At 36.4% G+C, this 22,535-nt stretch overlaps 1 protein-coding gene across 1 annotated transcript in view; it reads left to right on the forward strand.

Annotated features, from left to right (window-relative positions):
- The window catches only part of LOC117411019 (tubulinyl-Tyr carboxypeptidase 2-like), a 30,011-nt gene that overhangs the window by 2,785 nt on the left and 4,691 nt on the right, over window positions 1-22,535 (forward strand). The window contains exons 2-6 of the mRNA XM_034018013.3: window positions 4,048-4,136; window positions 5,738-5,794; window positions 7,058-7,132; window positions 16,114-16,495; window positions 19,040-19,155. Of these exons, the coding sequence (XP_033873904.2) occupies window positions 4,048-4,136; window positions 5,738-5,794; window positions 7,058-7,132; window positions 16,114-16,495; window positions 19,040-19,155 (719 nt within the window). The remainder of the gene's footprint in view (window positions 1-4,047; window positions 4,137-5,737; window positions 5,795-7,057; window positions 7,133-16,113; window positions 16,496-19,039; window positions 19,156-22,535) is intronic.

A 22,535-nucleotide genomic window follows, 5' to 3' on the forward strand; every position in this document is an offset into this window, starting at 1 on the left:
TTACTGCACTGCTATTATTCCTTATCCTCCAGTTCAATATTATGTCGATGTTAGGTGTTGACAGTGGTATTTACACAGTTGTCCTTGCTTTGGTGACACCTGTAGCATTGTTTAGTAAACTGGAGAACTTCTTAGATTAATTCTACATTTTCAACATTGTACAAACTGTAAAACCTCTTTCTCTCATCATTATTCCTCTGGGCGAATATCTGCTTGATCAAACTTCATTTTTATCAAACTTCAACTTCAAAGTGTTCATTTGGGATACAGTTCTGGAGGGCCTTTTGTTGAAAACTTAATTTTTGTATTATTTGCATCTGAGATACTATACAAAGACTTTACAAATGTTAAAGCAACTTCAAAAATATTTTTTTTTCTGCCCACTTGCATGTTTGCATGTGTGTTTATTATTGCAATTACTCATTAAATACTGTGGTTTTGTTTATTTTTTGAATAAGTCTGTATTGAGGTGCCTTTCATTTCCTGCCAGAGATTAAAGTAACATACTGTAGACTAGATCAGCTGAAGTCGATTTTGGAGGCAAGAGTCAACGGCATTTAGAGACCTGCCACTTTGGATTGCGTTCCCCTTTGTTTACCTGGCAAAAGACTGCTATGGACGACTATTAAGACACCATGGCTGGACTAGTCTACATTATATAAAGGTCTCTACAGACTTAACTCAGTACAAGCTGCTCAGAGTGAGTGCCAGCACCATAAAAAGCTAAGGAAAATGTAAAAAAGAAAATAGTTTGAAGCTATCTCACATCTGCACATTTTAGTTCAACCTGTCAACAGGACTGCTTGAAAATATAGACCTGGATCATACCAGCGCCAGTGCTGGGGAGGTTTCCTCCATTTTTGATTGATGGTACATAAACCACAGGTCATGGAGAAAAGGGTTCCAGTGTGGAAAGGAATGCAAAATTGCCCATTTTGACGAGGTCCTTGACAAATAACATTAATCATTGAGTCGGTCAAGCTCCCTTGGTTTACTTGAGCTGGAATGACCCACCTGTTTGGTTATACTGTCGTCCTTCAGTTAAACTGAAAAGAAATTGGTTATAAAGTTTTGATGGATGTGTCATTCTTCTGTTTGCTAGGCTGCACCAGCTTATTATAGGAAAACATACAACAGTGATGATGAGTAAAGATGACTGCAGGGGGTGGCCCAACTGCCATTATTATGGCAGCAATGTGTGCACTGGTAGCCAATGCATGTCCATGTAATATAATCATTCAGCCCCCAGTAACAATGAAAGATACATTTTCAAACAAAAGCATGGGGTCATCAGTCATTGAACATGAAAAGGGTTGAATACATAATGAATGGTTGTTAAAATCTACTTTTACTTGGGAATGTTCGCCTAGAGAAAGATTTGTTTTAAACATTGTAGTGTGTGGAGGGAAAAAAACAGTATTGTTGCAAGAGGGGGTGTGGTCTGGATACACTGCGATCCTTGAAAGACCTTTTTTTTTTTTTGCTGAATGCTGCAAAGTAAATGTTGAGAAATGTATTGCCCAGTCGATTTATGACCCATGATGTGTGGTAAAAAATATCAAAAGAGTCGGCAAAATGTTAAAAAAATACAATGCTGCGATACAGACAACATGGGACACAGCAAAGGTAAACTTTGCAGGGTGTTGTGTAACACTTTTTAAAGTTCAAAAGCGTTATAGTGCAAGTAGTATATTTTATATGACTGGTTTTAAAAAAAAAAACTAAAAAACATTTTAATTCACAATCTGGGGTGACCTGAAAGATGAGGCTTCCCATAGTGTAATGTCTTCTTGAACTTCGTATAATAAATCTGGATCTGATTCACCTAGATCTGTTGGGTTACAATTCTTAAACTATGCACAATGTGTCAACCTTTTTCAATTGGCTGAAATAGGAAAACTAACACCAAGCATGCTTTAGCTATAACATCTTGAAATAATCCCCCTTTATGTTTTTTAATAATTGTTGGTCAGAGAGGGAAACACATCCGTACATGTCGGCATTATGCTGTGGTGACTGTTAAACACGTTATTTAGAGGATACAAATTGTTTACCAAGTGTTGTGTTTGCCAGCTGCAGCCAGTTGCAGTTTTCACTTGAAAACCCCAGAGATGTACCCTACTTAGCTCAATCCAGACGGTTGTCATGCTGATGCGCTGGGGAGGCCGCACTGTGGTTGATCCCCGGAGCCAGCATCACAGCCGTTGTGTGTGCTGATGCGCCAGGGAGGCAAAATAAGCTGATCCCTGGAGCCAGCATTACACTTCAGCCATTAACACCAGACAGAAGGATATCTACATCATCATATGGAAGGAAACGTAAATGGATGGAGACACATATGGATCACATTAGTTTACTGTAAAGCTACGTCTTAGTTGGTGCTTATCTTGGCGAGAGCCGAGTTCAAATCAGCATGAAGTTTTAACATCTACTCTCGTGTAATGGAAATCATCAGGAAAGTATTGCACTGGCCTGCCTGGGTTTCCGTTAATAAAAGTCCGTTTTGATCCAGCTTGCACTTAATATAGAAAAGCAATTAAAATACATATAAACAGCGGAAAGACCAATGCTAACATTTATATGGTTTTGGTGGATAGATTTACTGCAGGAAACACCTGTGGGGTGAAAAATAGTGTAGCTAATCATAGGAAAATGTGAACAAGTTTATAATGTATTTATAATAAATAAAAGAATATGTGCTATGTGTACAGTATTTGCAGTTTATCGCCATTTAGAAATGCTTAAAGATTATGTGCAAAAACATTTCTTAACTCTTATTAGCTTAGACATTTTATGACCAAACCCACTTTTCTTCTGTGTAATATCTTTTGGATCTTTGCCAGTATTGTATAATTCAGTTTAGATATACAAATATTTCAAATACAACATTACAGATAACTTTCTGCATCCTGGTACTTTCCCTGTAGGTCACATGGTTTGATTACAGCTAGACCATTGAAACAATTTTGAACTGCAACACATGAAGTGATTAGGTACCAGGAAACGGCAGCAACTTTTCATCTAAAGTGTTGTCTGAAATATTTGCATATCCTAAATTAACTAAAGAAAAACCAATAAAATAAGCAATAGTTAGAATGTTAATAAAGCTAATAGGAAGTATAGCACTATACGGTACAGTATGTAGAGTGTTTAAAACCTATTTACTTCCCAATAATGTATTGTTGTTGTTTCAATTAATATTATCATTCTGAATATGTGTTGAAGGTGAGATGAGTAATCAAAGTAGTCTCCTTTACACATTGATGATGATTCTTGTGGGGAATTCATTAGAAATATGTTTTAATGCAGAGAATATGTTGCTATTAACCATTATTATTATTGTTTATTTCTTAGCAGACGCCCTTATCCAGGGCGACTTAATTGTTACAAGATATCACATTATTTTTACATACAATTACCCGTTAATACAGTTGGGTTTTTTCTGGAGCAATCTAGGTAAAGTACCTTGCTCAAGGGTACAGCAGCAGTGTCCCCCACCTGGGATTGAACCCACGACCCTCCGGGCAAGAGTCCAGAGCCCTAACCACTACTCTGCACTGCTTAACCATGCTGAGTTCACCCTTTTTAAAAATGACTTTTAACGAAATAAAACAAGAATTGGGAGCGAAAACAATTGCATTTTGTACACCCTATTTATTCGACCTTTAAAATACATTGAAATTATTATAAAGTGTGAAAGCTACTGTGTGTTTAACTGTTAATTTACTTTTAATGGATCTGAACTGGATATGACATGTATCTACCACTGTTTCACTAATGTTAAGGAAATATATTTAGTCCAAAATAGTAACTATGTGAAGTAAATATCCCATGTAAATCTGCAGTTTTTTTTTTTCTCTTGTTGCATGAACTACTGAGTTAGTGGCCCCAAGACAGTCTGGCTTCAGTAGACAGTTAAAGTAGTGCTAACAGTATGTGTGCACAGCAGAAACCCCATTAGCAGTTAGTGGTATTTCTGTCTGCAAGATCATAATCCCATACTGATGTTGAACCCTGGCATTTAATGGGATTATTCTTTCCTTCCAGCCTCCTGTGCTATTAGTGCCGAACTTCAAGCCGTCGATGTCTGCCCTAGACTGGCTCCTGGTGATACAGAACTACATGAAGACGCTGCAGTATCTTTTTTTTTTATTTGCTTACACCCCTCCCTGTCAAGTCAACACTAGCTTGCATTGCTGTTTTAATTTCAGATGACAGAATCCGGTTTCTTAGAATGGTTGTACTTCATGGACTATCCAATGTATGAATCTGTATGATACCTGTAAGTTTAGATGCACGACTAGCTCACCCTCTTATGGTCGCATACATTTTGTATTGAGAAGGATATCTGAGCCTGTGTGACAGATGCAGTATGTAAGAGATGACCGTGATGGCCAATAGGGTTGTTTTACAACTTGCATTTAAGAATATGTAGTTTTAAATGCCATTTCAACAGTTTTTTCATACATTTCCCTTGCTATTTTATGGTGTTTGCAATCATTCAGAGTGGTTTTAGGTAACGTGTGCTTTAATATTGAGGTATTATAATTTTTCATAAAATAGTAAGGGAAATGTTCGCAAGTGTTGGGGTCAAGGTAGTAGGAACAAGTCAGGTATCAGGGTCATTTAGGAGATATTTCTGTGGCTGTCTTGAAACCATATCGCATCTCCCAAGGGGGGGAGCACAGTGTCTCTTAATACTATGCTGTGGCATTGTCTGAGTTCATACCCATAGGAAAGACTCCTACTGAGCCATCTAACCTAGCTTGGGTTTTGAGATCTAATGAAATCTGAGCATTTCAAAAGCACAGCAATTGGTGCATCCTCTGTAAATCTATTACTGCAAATCTATTCCACAGACCAGGCACTTGTCTTACAAAACACTAGTAACATTAATTACAAAAACATTTTTACTGCAATAAGCCCTTTGAGGTGATGCCTTCTGCTTATGAAAAACATGCATTCATATAATGCTGTATACAACTCCCACATCCCAAAGTCAGCATACACTACAAAGGCAGAGCATACTTGTATTCATTATTTCGTTGAAATGCAAAAAAATTATTTGCAATAAAAAAAATCTTTCTCTCTCTCTCTCATATAAATATATATATATATCTCGCTAAACTAGAAAATTGCAGGTTATAAATGTGTTAAAATAACTGGTAAATCCACATTTTTTGCCATCTGAGATACACCCATCAACAGAATGCACTTGGCTGCCATGGCAACAGGGTCGTTCGTTTGGATGATACTGAATGTTACATCTCTGACTTCAGTCACATATAAGTACAATTAAAAATGGATAACATGAAAAGTTTAAAAATGTAAGTTGCTTTTTCTAATTTCAGTCTCTGCAAATCATTTTCACACAGAGACTAAAAGGTGAGAATTAAATTGAACTTGTAGTGCTGCCTTGGATAGAAAAGAGAAAAATGCAGGTCTGTGGTGATGTCTGGGTTTAACCCAGATGCTTAAAATGGTGCCATTTACTGTAAAATGGTACTACCCAGTCACGTTCAGGTCTTTATGTGGAATTGTTGGCCCTAGCAATCCTACAGAAGTCAAACCAAAAAAACAAGTCCTACTTTTTAAATAATATACTGTGCTGTGTGTATACTATATTTGATGTGTTTGTATTTGTATGAAAGGCAATAGAAAGCTGCTTAAGAACATATTTATAGTTACAAAGTGTGTTTCTTTCCCTGTTTAATCTCCTTAATCTTATTAATGACAGATACAATCATACAGGAACTCAGTTCTTTGAAATTAGGAAAACCAGACCGTTAAGTGGGTGAGTAGCACTGAGCATGACCATTTCGCTTGCAATAACTGCCCTTTTGGTTTGCTGTACATATTTTAGAGAAGGAGGGGTTTTAAGTTGGTTCAAAGTAAACACCAAAGAGTTTCACAGTGTAAAAAAACTGTACTACCTTTATTTACGGTACAGAACATCTCTGGTCCACTAACATAATTCATCAGCCTACTTTGAGTTGGGTACCAGGATTGAAATATTGATAAAGGGGAATGGGTTGTCACTGGGTAATAGACCAAAAAGTGAAAGGGGTCAAGGGTCGACTGTATAATATGAAAGAAAGTCAGATACGGTACATATACAGTATAGTATAGGGTTCGATCTAGATTTGGATGCATTTTGCTTAGTGAATGTGACGTAGAATTGAATTGTATTGAATTGAATCAGCCCATGCCTGGCACTACAAACCAAGTGTACACTTAAAAAAATAAATAAATACACGTGATTAAATTCTCTGATGTATGCGTTGCACTCTGAAGCTAGTGCTTTATGTGTATAGTTCACATTTGAAGCTACAGCATTTAACTCCATTAGAATAATCTTTAATCAATAAATTTAAACCCCAACATGTTTTTAATAAACAGGGCCAGATTAATCAAGGCCTTAACTTAAGTGCAAAACTGTTACAATACTAGTAACTAATACTTAAAACAGTTTTGTGTCCCTTATTATAATGCATTTGTCATCTACAAAGGGCTTGAGTCTTAAATCTCATCTTAACATCATTAAGTTACGAAAGTCGTGTTTCCATACACTCAGTTCAGCAAGCAAGCAGCCTCTCGTGTGTCTGGCCCAGCATGGTTTAATGCAGTCCTTTATTCCAATGGTAAATGGTAAAGTCATTAGTCATAAATGCCATGCAGTGTTGAAATGTGTTTATGTTCCATTAGCTCTTTCAAAATAATTTAGAAATAATTTCTATCAAACAGATATTGATCGTTTTGTTCATTCATAATGTTCAACAAGACATTTCTAAAATAAATAACTAAGTTAAACTACAAAAAATGGCAGAAAATATCATGGCCAAGTCCGCTGGGGGCCCTGTTTTCAAAACCAGGCTGCTGAACCCCGCATGTTGGGCACAAGGGGGCTGGGTTGTGTAAGCAAGTGTGTGGACAAATGGCTATACTGCATACTATTTAGAGACTCATGTGTTCCAAGTATAACATTGCTGATCAAAACCGAGAAGTCTAGAGTGAAATGCCGACATTCACAATACTGGTTTCTGTTGTATCTTTTTAGGTTGATGGAGACGGCGAGAGAAATGATACGGGTATCTCTTCCTATAAAATGCCTTGAAGCTGTGATACTTGGGATGTATCCTTTTAATGGTGCTTGACTGGATTTCTTTTGACTTACTCAATTTGTTATCTCTCGCAGGGGATGAAATCCCGGACGACAGGGATACAGTGGTGACGGTCATCCGTCCATGTGTATGCATGTTTGTCACACCAGCTGTGGCGAGGATATATATTTTATTCACATACTTGTGATCATTTTTGTTATAGTGTTGTACTAAGAACAGTGTTGTATACTTTTTTCAATGTCTTTCATGTTGTGGACATCCATGGAAATTGTGAAGCAAGGTAATATTTACTAAATCAACCTATTAGCTATGTTCTTATTAGCTATGTTAAACTACAAGTGTCATTTATAATATTATTTATATATGTGTTTATTTATTTATTTGCATTTTGGTATACTCTATATTTTGGCCTTACCATTACTATGGCAACAAGCATTACTATGGCAACAGGCTAGCAGCTAACATGTTAGAGACTAATATACTGTCGGGTTGTCTTTACCACGGATACGTGATGGCGATGGATACCATCATTTAGACAGTTTGTTGATATCAAAATATCTTTAGTTCATATACCTTTGAAAATTACATCAACAAACAGCTGAAAATAGCACGAAATACAGGAAGACATATTTTGTCTCCTTTGTAAATGCTGTAAAAATTGAGAAAGCAATTATGACTGATGATAATAAGGCTGAGGAATGTGAAAAGAAATGGCATAACAAAAAGAAAGAGGACATGGGTGCGTTCAATATCAGAGGGCTCTCTCATGGCGCCCCGTAACATATCTTACCAGTTATAGAACGGTCTGTTAGGAGCGAGCAGTTTCACAATAGCATGCAAGAAATCGCTGTGTATTAACAGTTCCTTTAAGTGAGTTTTGCAATTTTTGTATATATTTTAATGCAATTTCTACTGCTGTATTTTTGTAAAGTTACTGACACTTTTTTTTAGTTTAGCATCTTGAGGCGTGAGTCATATTTGTCAAGTTATAAATAGTCCATGTTCCCTTTTCTAATACAGGTGTGCCACAAAAGAAATAAGAGGGTAACTTTCTCAAAAGTTTTGTTTGACAACTTACTGCTGGGTATTAACCATACACTAGAGCAAGGACTATTGAGATTTATTCATTTACACTTAAAGATCCAGTATCCTAGTGTAACTTCATAGTGTTGTACATGCAACCAGTTGTTTTCAAAAGACTGCAGGAATAATACATATTTCGAAGAAAAGGGGAAATACACATTTGCTGAAAAATATATACGTCGGTAAACACTCTTGTTTTTCATTAGATTGGAATCTCTGTGTAGTCTTCAACTAGGTGAATATGAATTTCTAACATATACCAAACTAAATATATATTTAGACAAATTTTGAAAATGATTCTGTTCATCATGAATGAATCCAAGATTTACATAGACACACTATATACTAGAACAGGGGTACATGGCTTATTTCAAATGGTTATTAAGGAATATTCTGAAATGGCCTTGACTTAATTAAATGCACTACAATACTGTGTTTTTAGTTCACTAAACAGATTGTGAATTGGAAATAAACTATTGAAGTATGTACCCCCCTGTGACTGTTTTAAATGGACTTGCCCTATAAACTCAAGCTGATTGTGCATTTAATCTTCATGTGTGAACAGACTATACTCTACCTCACAAGTTTGTGGTGCTTAAATCCAACCCACCTAGTGGCAATTCTGAAACAGATGGCCTGCCAATTGTAACCTAAACCCTGCAGCTTGACCCTGGCTAAAAATAGCTCAGGCTGGCATTTGGATGTTAATTTTGAACCCCTGTCATCTGAACAAAAGGAAGTCACTTAGCTGTGTTGGGGAATTTAGTGTGCTATGAACTATTCACCCTTAAGACACCAATGAAGCAAGGCTTGAGCTGACACATTGGAACTGATTTTGTTTCTGACACACTCAAAACAACAAGTGGCACTTTTGTGGGCGGAATGACAATTGTGATGTGTTTCCCAGAACAGGGTATACTAAATCATAAATCACTCATAGCTAATCCAAATATCTGTTTCACGAACAGTCTAGTATGTCTTAATTTGCTTAGTCGACTTATGCGTAATTTCACCAATGGGTTTTACTATGACATTCTGGTACTTGATTAAAACAGTTCAAAAGTAGCCCATTAAGCCTTTTCATTCAAAAATTCACAGCTTAAAGTGCATCCACCTATTTACCATCACATTTTCAATGCACCATGAGCACTTGGAGGTCCATGTGTAAAAACGAATAATATATTTTTGAAAATTGGTAAAAACTGAAAGAGCTTGTTACTTAATGTCTAAGACCGTCTTCTTTTCACAACTGGCTCTTGGTAGCCCTTTTGGACTACACAGTTCTTATAAGAAGACGGTTAGCCCTTAAAACCATTAAATGCAATTGTTTTATTAATATTACAAAATGCAATCCAGGAAGGTTTCAGCAGCAACTATAATGCTTTTCTACCATGTGATATCTCCCTTTCAGTAGTTCATATTACTGCATTATGGGTAATTTGATATTCTTTAATCCTTTTAAGTGGTTCTAATAGGAGAGCAGTAGTCGGGGGTTCCTGCCCTGCTGCTATTTGTTTTGAAGGATTCCTCATTGCTGTCCTTTCACTTCAGCTTCTGAGCTATTGCTGTTGAAACTTGAGAACTCTTGTTTTAAGATAAACAATCCTTCATTTTCACCTGTTAGTAACCTAGAAGTGTCATCTACTAAGTGTGAAGAATTTCTAAATTACTTACAAAATAAAATAAAGACTGTTAGGGAACAAATTCCAGTCTATGGTTCTGATTTAAATATTCAGACAGACTGGGGAAACCAGTGATTTGAATCATTTTCATTAATTACTGTACAGGATATAAATATGATTGATCTAAATATGATTGTAATGCAGATGAAACCTGCAACCAGGATCCCATTCCAACAAGTTTCTGAAGGATGTCCTTAGCTACCTATGTAATGATATTCTTGCGATTTATAAATAGTTAATTGGAAACTGGAATAGTTCCATCTTCTTTTAAAACTGCTTTGGTAAAGCCCCTTCTTAAAAAACCTTTGACAGCTCAGTTCTGAGTAATTTTGGACCAATTTCACATCTTCCTTTTTTAGCTATGGTCCTTGAAACTGTAGTGTTAAGCAATTTAATGGATTCTTGAATACTAATAATACCTTTGTGTTTTTATAATATTTGTCTTTGTAATTGTTGTTCTATTTTAACCTGCGTGAAGTGCCTTGAACCTTGCGCCATGAAAGGTGCTCTATAAATAAAGATTATTATTATTATTATTATTATTATTATTATTATTATTATTATTATTATTATTATTATTGTTATTATTATTATTTTGCTTTAAGATGAATTGGTCAGAACCAAACTGTAAGAGGTCACAAGGCATATGTTTTACAATGAATGCTTGGAAGACAACCTTCTCTTGTTTAAGAGGGATAAGCTCTTGTATAATTTTCTTTCTGCTTGTTTTAAACACAGCTGGGTTCAGATCAATTATGTACTGTAGATTCAAGGAGGACAGTGCTGGACTCCTAGTTATGAGTTCCGGGAAAAATTTGGAAATCAAACTGTGTCATGGTGTTTGCTTGGTCAGCAGTGAGTGAAACTTAATTCCCATCTTGAGGCTGTTTGTGTAATTCGTTCTGGTGAAGTCTGCCCTTGTCCTGATTTTCCTAAACATTTAAACAGATTTTAATGTTTAAACTTAATTGTATGCTCAAAAGAGCCAGCAGTCCAATGTTTCAGAAAGATTTTGACCTTGCTCAAGAGAATGTGTTTAAAATAGACAGTGGTGGTATTTGTAGGATCTTGTTTATTTAAATTTCAATCTACAATTGTGATCTCAAACCTTAACATATTGGGAATCATTGTAACCTATCAGAAGAACCCTCCATTAGAGTGCTGTTATTTTGGTATGATTAATTCCAGAGAGAGAGACATTCCATTATATGACTATATGAAATCTGTAAAATGTGAATTAAATAATACAGATACATATGAAGAAGTTAAAAGCAATAAGATCAATAAATCTGTAAAAGAGGTTAAGGAAATTGCTGAGAGACTTTACAATAAAGGCATTATATCAAAAGAATTTAAAAAATACATGCAGCCACATAATGCAAGAACAGGCCTAGCAAGAGGAAATCCTAACACTAGATAAATCAATACCAACCGCAGAAGTGCTGAACATGATCAACGTAGTTTTAGAAAACAGTTATTTTACATTTGTTGATAAGAATTACAAACAAAACAATGGTACAGCAATAGGATCTAAATTAGGAATGCATTTTGCCAGTACATACCTTTTAGAATACATTCGGTTTGTAGGGGTTTGGACACATGGAGAAGAATCTCTTTTCCAGTTTCATAAAATGGCAAATGAAATACACAGTAATATTAACGTGGACCTTCAATGGACAAGAAAATAAATATAATTTTTAGATACCATAGTAAAACTTGAAGATGGTTCAACTGAGACTGACATGTACCAGTATTTACACATGTCCTCTGCACATCCAATACACACTAAATGGGCAATCCCAAAGGGTCTAGGAATAAGAATACGAAGAATATGCTTAAAAGAAAGTGACTATGTAAAACAAAGAAATGTAAAAAGAGGATACAAAGAAATAATTAGGAGTTGAAAAAGTGGATAAACTAAAAAGAGATGATCTACTAGATTATAAAAATAGAGATAAAAAGGTCAAAAGAGTCCCATTAGTAATGACTTACTCTAAACTTTTGCCCAATATTTCTAAGATAGTTTGGAAACACTTGCGGATTCTACATAATTCAGAAAAATTGAAAAAAGTATTTCTTAAGGCCCCAGTTGTAGCATTCAAAAGAGAAGCTAATTTAGCTGATATTTTAGTTCACAGTAAACATAAAAGAATAATTGACAAAATAGGTTCTACAAATACTTGCACTAGTACATGTAAAGTGTGTAAATATGTGGACAAAAGTAAAAATATAATTAAACATAAGAACAACACATATCCACTAAAAACTAATACCTACTGTAAATATAGCAATGTTGTTTATGGAATAGCCTGTGAAAAATGTGATGAAATCAAATATGTTGGAGAGACTGGAACAACTTTATATAAAATAATTCAGAACCACCTTTTATTAATTAGATATAAAAAAAATGAATGAACCAACAGTACAGCACTTCACCAGTCAAGGACATGACATAAATGATGTAAAGTTTGTAGTATTAGAACAGCTCAAATTAGACAATGCGACATATAGAAGAATAAAAGAAAGTAAATGGATAAATAGACTGAACACGATTATGCCAGCGGGACTCAACAGAAAAGAATGAACTAATTAACTCCAATAAATATATAACATTTAAATAAATAAGCAAAATTCATTCAAAAGTAAATTTGTACATTGCATGATAATATAAATATAAGTTTATATAAAATAATGTTCATTAGAATTAATTACAGATTTAAAGATATAAGTAAAAATGATGTCATAACACCATTACATCATGTAAGAATAAATCATGGATTTGAATGTAAACAATAACAAGTAGTTGTCATGCCTTCAAACACCTATAAATACCTCCAATGTTTTGATTCAAACACAGGCTCCCTTGAGAAAGATATGTACAACATATCGAAACATTGGCTCTTTGAGCTAATACAGTGTGTGTGTGTGTGTGTGTGTGTGTGTGTATGTGTATATATATATATATATATATATATATATATATATATATATATATATATATATATATATATATATATATATATATATATATATTTTAGCTCAAAGAGCATATATATATATACACACACGTTACACTCAGAGTCAAGATTCGGTCAATTATTATTAATACCAGGTGATTCTTAGTACTGCTTCAATTTACCTAGTGTGGTGCATGCTGGGAAATGTAGTCCTGACTTCTCTGTTTAAACAGTTAAGACTACTTTCCCATCTGATCACCGCTACAGTGGATAGACACTGCACTATATTCTTAGACCAATGTACCTCTACAACCTTTCCCCATACTTTACCACAATGTGTATAAGATGTATGTTGTATGGAAAAGACTAAAATTAAATATAAAAATAAATTATAAAAATTAAATATAAAATTAAAAATATATATAGAACTATATTTGACATATATATTATGGCAGTAGTTCATGAGAAATTCTAAACATCCAACATATAGGAACACATTTTAACTGTTTACTATTAACATCCCTACCAGAATTCACCACAGCTGGCTCTAAATGCTAACTTTACAGACAGACCTGCCCTCTTCTCTTGAATACTGCTCATTGGCAAGACATTTTTGGGAAACCTCTCACCATTGATAGGTATAGGTACAGCCTCAGTCTCTCATGTTGTAATTCCTAACCTTTTCAAAAATATAAAATATGTATCTGAGTAACTGGAGGAAATGCCGCAAGGACAGTGTTTAAATTTATGATTCAATGGAGGCCAGTTGTGGAATTCAATATTCATAGCACTCATTCAGTCTCCTACATTCTGAAGCATATTTATTTCATGAGTGCAGTCTAATACAATAACCTGCAAGCAGAGTAACAATGAAGTGTCAGTCTGGCATCTATGAGAGGGAGAGAGAGCTACAGAGCATGGTTAAGACCACACTAACAGATGCTTATTCAGAAGGAAATGATGTGAAACAAAAATCCAGATCGTCAGTATCTTTTTTCATGCGCCATCAGCTTCGAAGCATTCTAGTGGGTGGCAACATGGTCATATCAACAGCATCAAAGTGTAGGAAAGAACAAAATATGAATATCATGATGGCTGTCCTTTATTGTTGTACTGTGGTTGAGCAGGCTGTGGCCATTTTATTAGGAACTAAAAGGGGCAAAAACACATGGGGGTTTCACAATGCCCTTTTTAACTCCATTAGCATGTGTCGTTAGCACAATTTTTGTTAAAAGAGAAAACAAAACCTGTTGATGTTACAAGAATAGAAATGAACAGTTTAATTCCTGTGTTTATTTTGTAACTTAAATGGGTGTTTTTCTACTTTTTATAATAATTGTGCAAATGACAATTTGAAATGAATGGCTTTGTGAATTACCCCCCTATTTGAAGCAATGTTATGCAGAGAAACTGAACTGTGTAACATGTCATGTAATCAGTTCTGCAGTATACAGTATAATGCCTTGAACTAGTTGGCTGTAAAATCAAAGACTTGTCTTTCCACATTTTCTTTTTTTCCTTGGAGATCTGCAGAAAGTTTTAAGTAACACAAGATTTATTCATTTAATTTAATTTATTTATTTATTTGTTTATTTATTTATTTATTAGGATCAGAGCAGGTGGCTGTTGGTTGCTATTTAACCTTTTATCAAAGCTTTCTTGTCTTTACTCTACTGGATTTTAAGCCTTGTAAGCACAGTAGTCAAGTCTTTTTTTTTAATTTTTTTAAAATTTGATTTAAGAATTTCCTTTTCTGGGGGCTCCCGAGTGGCACATCGGGTAAAGGCACTCCACCCGGAGTGCAGGATGTGCCCTATAGCTTGGAGATCGCCGGTTCGAATCCAAGCGATGCCACTGCCGACCGTGGACGGGAGTTCCCAGGGGGCGGTGCGCAATTGGCCAAGTGCTGCCCAGGCGGGATAGGGGTTAGGCCGGCTAGGGAGTGCTTGGCTCACCGCACACCAGCAACCCTGGTGGCTGGCCGGGTGCCTGCAGGCCGGCCTGAATGCAATTCAGAACTACGTTGTCCTCCGACGCTGTAAGTTCTGAATGTGGCTGCACGGCAGTCTTGCAGAGTGAAAAAAAGCAACCAGCTGACTGCACTCGTTTCGGAGGACGTGAGTGCTCAATTCAAAGGGACTGTTCCCAGTGTTCCAATGCGTTGTATCTCCAGTGGGAAGCTGAAATATCCTTCAAGATAATTTTCCCTGAGATTGAACATTTCATTTATGTAGGTCAAACTTCCATGCTCTGTAGGGGATTAATATTTGATGAAATGTGTGTTGATAAAACAGAAAGTTCTTCAACAGTACTCCTTTTTCATCCCGTTATCAGCCTAAATGAACTACATTTAATGAGCATTGATTTGTACAGACCAAAATTGCTGAACGTTAAAATAGTCTAAAGGGCAAAGCAAACATTTATTCCACACCTTTTCTAGTGTATTGAGGAAAGTAGTCATTCTATTTCGAAACAATACTTTTTTTTAACAATTAAAACTCAGTGTTGTGTATCAACTCTCAGTAACATTAAAAAATAAAATAACATAAAATACTTTATTTCATGTTTGCAAGAAATAGAAAGCATGTTTTGTTTGCTTTGGCAATTAATGATAAGACAACTATGAGGAACGTGGCCTGTCACATGGTTTTAAGTAAATATTGGTTGACAAATATAACATGTACTACCCCAATACATGAGAATTCAGATTTGGAATTGCATCTAAAATGTGAGTATATTAAGGGCATGGTAAGAATAAGATACTATGGTCTGTTGAACACTTATTGATATACTTGGTGCAAACAGAAATATTTTTTTTGCCATGGTGCTACTTGTTCAAAGAACTTTGATATAGGTTTCTGTCTAGGTACAAGCTCTGATAGCATGTGAAAAGGGCACTAAGTCTTTGGAGATGTGTGATATTTTGTGGATCAAATGTTGTGGCAGCTTTTTGTCTTGGTAGATTCCAGTGTTTTTATTCACCCTTGGAGATAGCATTCCCAGATCTTGGGAAACTAATAACTCAAAGTCCTAGAACATTTCCATTGTGCCAACATTGTAACCATTCACTGAAACCAGCTAAAATGAATCTGTGTTGGAATTTGAATTCATATTTATAGTAAATGGTTAGAAAAATTTAAAAAAAAACAACCATGGCCTCCTTTGTTAGTTGTAGTTGAAGTACTTTACTAGCTGTGGCCTCATGATTTACAATTTACTTTGACCTGCACTCTGAAGACAACATCTATTCTTTAACATTGTCCTACTCAGCTACCTGACCAATGGGCTTACCTCTATGGAGCGCTTTCCCATCAGCTTTAAAACGCAGTTCTCCGGGAACTACTTCCACCACGTGGTCCTGGGTGTATACTGCAATGGGCGATACGGCTCACTGGGCATGAGCAGGAGGCCAGACCTTATGGACAAGCCTCTAGCCTTCCGGACCCTGAGCGAGCTCATCTTTGAGTTCGAGGACTCCTACCGCAAGTATCTGCACACAGTGAAGAAGGTGAAGATAGGACTATATGTGCCCCACGACCCGCACGTGTTCCAGCCCATCGAGTGGAAGTACCTGGTGCTCACCTCCAGCAAGATGGCACACGAGGAGATGCGCAAGGAGATGGAGAAACATGCACGGGACATGAGAATGAAGGTCAGTGAGCTTTCAGTGTTATGTTACTGTACGTGATAGAAAAAAACGTAGAGCTTTACATAAGTACGCACATTATGTCCTACCTTACGTATATTTACAACTGCTCCTCCAATTGTGAGCTGTTGAGGGCTATGTATTTTGAAAACCCTGCTGGATTCTGTTGAAACTATGCATGGCTTTTTCTTAAGAGTTTCTGTTTCACCTTGTTGATTATGAGCAAAGCTGTTGCTAAGCACGTCAAGCAGAAAGTTGGAAGGCAGTGCTGATCAGGTTGTTAAGTGACAGTTGTTCTTGTGGTTTGAAACTCTTCTCAGCAACGACTACATTCTGTTGGCAGTGTTCACGTGGGTATGATGTTTGACAAACCAAGACAACGCAAACCAACAGTGAATACTGATTTAAGAGATGCTTGGTCAAACAGTAAAATCTTGCACCAACTTATATTACTGTTTGTGTATTATAAATCTCAATAATTAACATTTTATGCAAAATAACAAAAATAAGTTGTTTAATTCTGTTCTGGTAGACTTCTAAGTTCAGCATATGTAAACTTTAAGATGTACCGAGGACAGATTATATCATCGCAAATACTGTATAGTTGTCCCTGGAGGTCTCATTTGCACTGTAAGCAAGCAAGTACAATGTTCTAGTCAAACACGTCTCATAAATGGTAAAATGCAATCTGTGAACAAAAGTTTGTTGAACCCATCAAGTTTTACATGAATGCAGCCAGTCTTGAAAAATCTCGTCACTTCCAACTTATTCCCAAAGCAAACTGCAATACTGTATCAAATCTAGTTCTGTAATGTTTGGTATAATTTTGGGACAGAACAGCTTGCTTTAGCCAGAGGCTGCAAGGGGGGGGGGGGGGGGGGGGGATTTGAAACAGTTACTTACTATTCAGTTAGTAATACAGACTATCATTGCTTGAGTTATATTATTCTAAAGCAGCAGTATACACAAGGTTAGTAGAGCTTTCACCTTTCAGAATATGATAAAGACTTCATTTCACATAGAGGAGGCTGTGTGGTCCAGTGGTTAAAGAAAAGGGCTTGTAACCAGAAGGTCCCCTGTTAAAATCCCACCTCAGCCACTGACTCATTGTGTGACCCTGAGCAAGTCACTTAACCTCCTTGTGCTCCGTCTTTCGGGTGAGATGTAGTTGTAAATGACTCTGCAGCTGATGCATAGTTCACACACCCTAGTCTCTGTAAGTCGCCTTGGATAAAGGCGTCTGCTAAATAAACAAATAATAATAATAATATTTATTACGTGTTAAATATTAGAGACATGTTTGTGAGAGGGTAGTGGGCGAAATGGCAAATGACCAAATCAAATGTATTTCTTTTTATCTGCTCAAGTTTCTCAAATACGCTATGTTGTTTTGTTTTTTTTTGTTTTTTAATGTATTTAAAAAATTGTGTCTTCAATTGTGGTTTCAGTAGAAACAGTTGATTCAGATAAGAAGAAAATGAGATTCTTAAGAATTTCACCAGGAAATAAGAGACAGTACATTTTCCCTCTGGGAGGACCATCTCTGGCATTTTACATATTTATACAGACAGAAATGCACTAAAGAGACTCGCAAGCACTATTAAATGTTAGATTTTCATAATCGCCAATTTTAATTATCTCAGTAGTGCGATTTGATCCATCATTGGATTTGATTCTGTTTTTCAAATTTTCAAGGCTTTTATCAAGTTGCAGCACACCTGGCATGACTATGTCATTCACTTGTATTGAAAACAAAACCCTTTAAAAGATTATACTGTGCCATTGTGAGCTATTACATTGTGAGCTATTACATTGTGAGCTATTACATTGTGAGCTATTACATTGTGAGCTATTACATTGTGAGCTCTTACATTGTGAGCTCTTACATTGTGAGCTATTACATTGTGAGCTATTACATTGTGAGCTCTTACATTGTGAGCTATTACATTGTGAGCTATTACATTGTGAGCTATTACATTGTGAGCTATTACATTGTGAGCTATTACATTGTGAGCTATTACATTGTGAGCTATTACATTGGCACAGCACAGTAAACTTTTAAAGGGTTTTGTTTTCAGTACAAGTAAATGACATAGAAATGCCAGGTGTGCTGCAATTTGATATGGCTGTGACCTCAATATGGCTGTTTAGGTTGAGGGTAGTGGCTAAACCTCCATACAGTAGGCCAGTTTAGTATTCATCCAAAGCCATTTCTAATTTGGTTCCAAATATAAAATGAGATATGGTAATCTTCCTACTCATATTGGAGAAATGTTCACTGCACTTCAAAAATAACTGGTGCTTATTACCATCTTTGTTGGCAGAAAACAAGAGACCAAGGACAAGGTATACCTAACACTTAACTATACTTGTATTCTCTAAAGTGTGTTCCTTCCAGTTCTAGCTGTGGGTTAAACAGAGGTGATTATGTAAGTCTGCAGTACTTTCAGTCTGCCACCTCTGCTGAGCAAGACCATTGATCACATATTAATATGAAGCAGTTTTCATTCTATATTTCTCTCACTTTAAACCCTTTTTTTCCTTTCCCAGATACTGAAGTCCTCAACAGCCCAGTCTCCTATTAAAGAGCGAAGAGGCAAGTCGTTGTCACCACGTCGAAGGCAAGCGAGTCCTCAGAGACGGCACATGCGCAAAAGAGATAAATCGTAAGTACTGGAGCATCATTTTAGTTTTTAATAGAGAAACAGTTTGAGCTAAAAACAAAGAGTGCTAACAAGATGTGCCAGCTTAATAAGCACTCCCTGGGACTGTCAGTGCAATTCCCATCTGTCCATGCTCTTGCAAATTTAGCTATTTTGGTTTTCTGCTTTGAACTGTATTATGCGTAACTGGGTGAATGCTGCTTTTTACTCCGTTTATATGTGTCACACCAGTATTCGTTAAACAAATGCTTTGCAATGTTAAGCATCTGTATTTGTATTTGTGGAGGCCAGAGAGAGGTATGTTTTCTGCAGGAATGCAGTAGCAAAGTAGCTGTGTGGTGATGGGAGGTGGGTAAATACAACAGATTTGAGAAGGGTATGGCTATATCAACTCTGTAGATGTTTCCTGTAAAATGCCACCTCAAACTACCTCATGCTTGGTTATAGCTCCCAGCTGAACTTTACTAAATGTAAATAAGAGAAGAAAACTCAGCTTCGCACAGATATGTTGAGGCAGCTGTTTGTGACAATTCAGTGAACTCTTTTTGAATTGAGGGCCAGAACTGATGAACAGGCATAACTTTGAAATGATCTCTCAAAACAGAGTCTCCTGCAACATCAATCAAATCCTCTTAGACTCGTTCTCTGAAAACGGATTTTTGAACGTTGGCAAAATCCTGCAATTCATTTGACTCACTTTCGGGAAAATATATTCTGAAATGTTTTTGGGAAAAGCACTGTACTTTTTCCTGTGCGATCAAAATGTTACAGTTCTTACCCTGTAAAGAAAGGTTAAGTTAATTGAGCTTGTCAAATAAGTCAGCCAAATAGCTCAGTAAAACGTGAAAGCGCTGGTCGAGTAAGTGTTGGTGAAGCGTGGAGTGAGAGTTCATCAAAAACATACGATCAGCTGATGTATCGAACGTAAACCATTATTTGGGCTCCATTGGCACGAAAAGTGGGCTTTGCCTCAGTGCTTCAACAAGCTGCACCTCAATGTCTTCTGCCATATCAGCAATTCTGCGGCTAACCATGTTGTCATAGTGGAATGAGACTGATCAGCAACTTTCCTTCCACATACTATCGATGTCATTTCAATCGCTGCTGACACCTTCACCAATCGTATGAGCTTTTCCACTTCTTGCTATTTAGTTTGGTAGGAGACAGTGTACGATGCTTCGTTCTTTGGCAGGTGTAGCGCTGCTTTCTTCTATTAACCTCCTTGTCTCGTGGCTTAACTTTGAGGGCAGGATGTTTGGTCTCTAGATGATGTTTTAGTTTGTTTGGTTTCATCATTGGCAAGAACATCTGCACAAACAACACATTGTGGTCGCCGATGTTCGTCTGAACCAATACATGTACATCCCAAGTCCAAGTAAGAGGACTGGTATTTCCTGTTCTTTTTTTGCTCGGCTTTACCTGCTCTTTCGTCTGGATCAATATCCTCAACTTTATGTTTAAAAAAGTGCTCCATTCTTTCCTGTGGTTTGCTGCGTAACGTTAGCACAACTGATCGCTAGCGAGAACAAATAACATCCGTCACATTCACACGTTGGTTTGGGCGCTAAGGGGCAATGATGGAATATTGTCCAATGAAGCTTTGGTACGATGCACCTTGTTGTGCCCCCCCCCCCAGTTTGAAAACCTCTGTTCTATGGTGACAGTAAAATTAGTGGGCGATCGCTGCAGAAATCTAAAAATGGCATGTAAATTTTGAATTGGAATTCTGATTTGGAGAAAAGAGTTGAGATATGTGTAATTATTTATATGCAAAACGTCTGTTCCATTTGTTGGATAGATGCAAGTGTTAATTACTAGGGCTTTATTTGCCCATTTAATTAGAAGTGTTTCAACTCTAGTGTAAAAACAAGTTGAAGGTGTATGTTATACTGTAGTCAAGACAGTTTAAAAAATAGAAGTGTCAAACATTCTTTTTTAGTTTTCAAATTGCTTAACTCTTCAACTCCCTTTTAAAGTACAACATCAGAGGATCTCCATAGCAACAGATAAACAGAATAGAGCTGTCACCAGCCAGTCTTCCTTGGTAGACAGGTCAGTAGTCGTGGTTGCAACTTGATTACAGGTTGTTCTAATTGGCATGTGGCAGATTATGATCATCTTTTGTTTGTCACACATACTGAAAGGCAGCTTACATAAGAAGCAAGTCAACCACTCCAGTTCATTGCATGACTGCATGTATGATGAAACACTTTTTTCAATGGATTTGATCCCCTGTGAGGACCTGAGCAAAGGTTGTTGGGTGGCAGCAATTTTCCTATTTGTTTGTATTAGGGCTGTCAATTAATCACAGTTAACTTCAAAGATTTAACGCAATCATTTTTGGGAGACGTTAATTTCTTAAACGCACATTAATCGCACTCCTGTCTTGTCCCTCTTAGCATACTGTAATTCATTTCCTGCAACACCTTTTTAGTGCATGCCAGGATTGAATGAGTGTAGTCATCGTTTGAATATAAAATTAGCAAATCATTCAAATTGAAGGACTTGTGAATGGGATGTTTATTTTTTTTTTAAACTTTCTGACTGTTCATTGGATAGAAAGAGGGTTACTTGTATCTACTGTCAAAGTTCCAGTATCACAGAAGTGCATCTAGTTTGCTGTACCACCTGCGTTCTAAACATGCTTCACTTCTCAAAATACACTTTCTAGTAGTTTTTCTGCTACAGACAATAACAATACAAAAACAAATGAAACCTATCAGTTTCGACTTTTAGAAATTCAGGATCGCTGCAAACCCATGAATCAAGCTAAGTACGATACTATAACCAGTGTTGTTGGATAGCTACCAACTGGAGACAGACATATACAAATCTAGTTACCGTGTTGCTCCAAAATATCTTGCTCAAAATGAACTTCCTCAAACTTGTGTTATTAATTCACTTTCATATAGAGATGATTTGGATTTTGTAGAGGATCTTATCACAATAACCCACAGAATGATTTTCTTATATAATGGGAACTAGTCTCAGTTGATATCTACTTGGTAGATTTAACTGAGACTAAGATAGATTATAAATGAAAACATTATTTTGTGTGTTCATGTTTAATTTCTAAACTAGTCAAGCATTCTCCATGGTTTACAAAAAATGTAAGTGCTGATGTAAGCTAAAATTATACCAAGAAAATTGGTTTCTCATTGGTAAGACCTATGATAACAGGCTATAAATGTCAACAGCCCTCCATTTTTTGGCCTGCTCTTAATAGTGTAAGTATTTAAGTTAGAAAAGTGTAGGGGAAAAAAAAAACAGCACTCCCAAGCCTTAATTAGAAATTGAAATGCAGGTTGTAGGCAAGACAGCCTGTCAGCAGTTATTTGCCTGCAAAGCAATTTCCACTTTCAGTCGAATATGGATACATATTA

This window comes from Acipenser ruthenus, chromosome 6 (assembly GCF_902713425.1).
Source record: "Acipenser ruthenus chromosome 6, fAciRut3.2 maternal haplotype, whole genome shotgun sequence".
Taxonomy (NCBI): Eukaryota; Metazoa; Chordata; class Actinopteri; order Acipenseriformes; family Acipenseridae; genus Acipenser; species Acipenser ruthenus.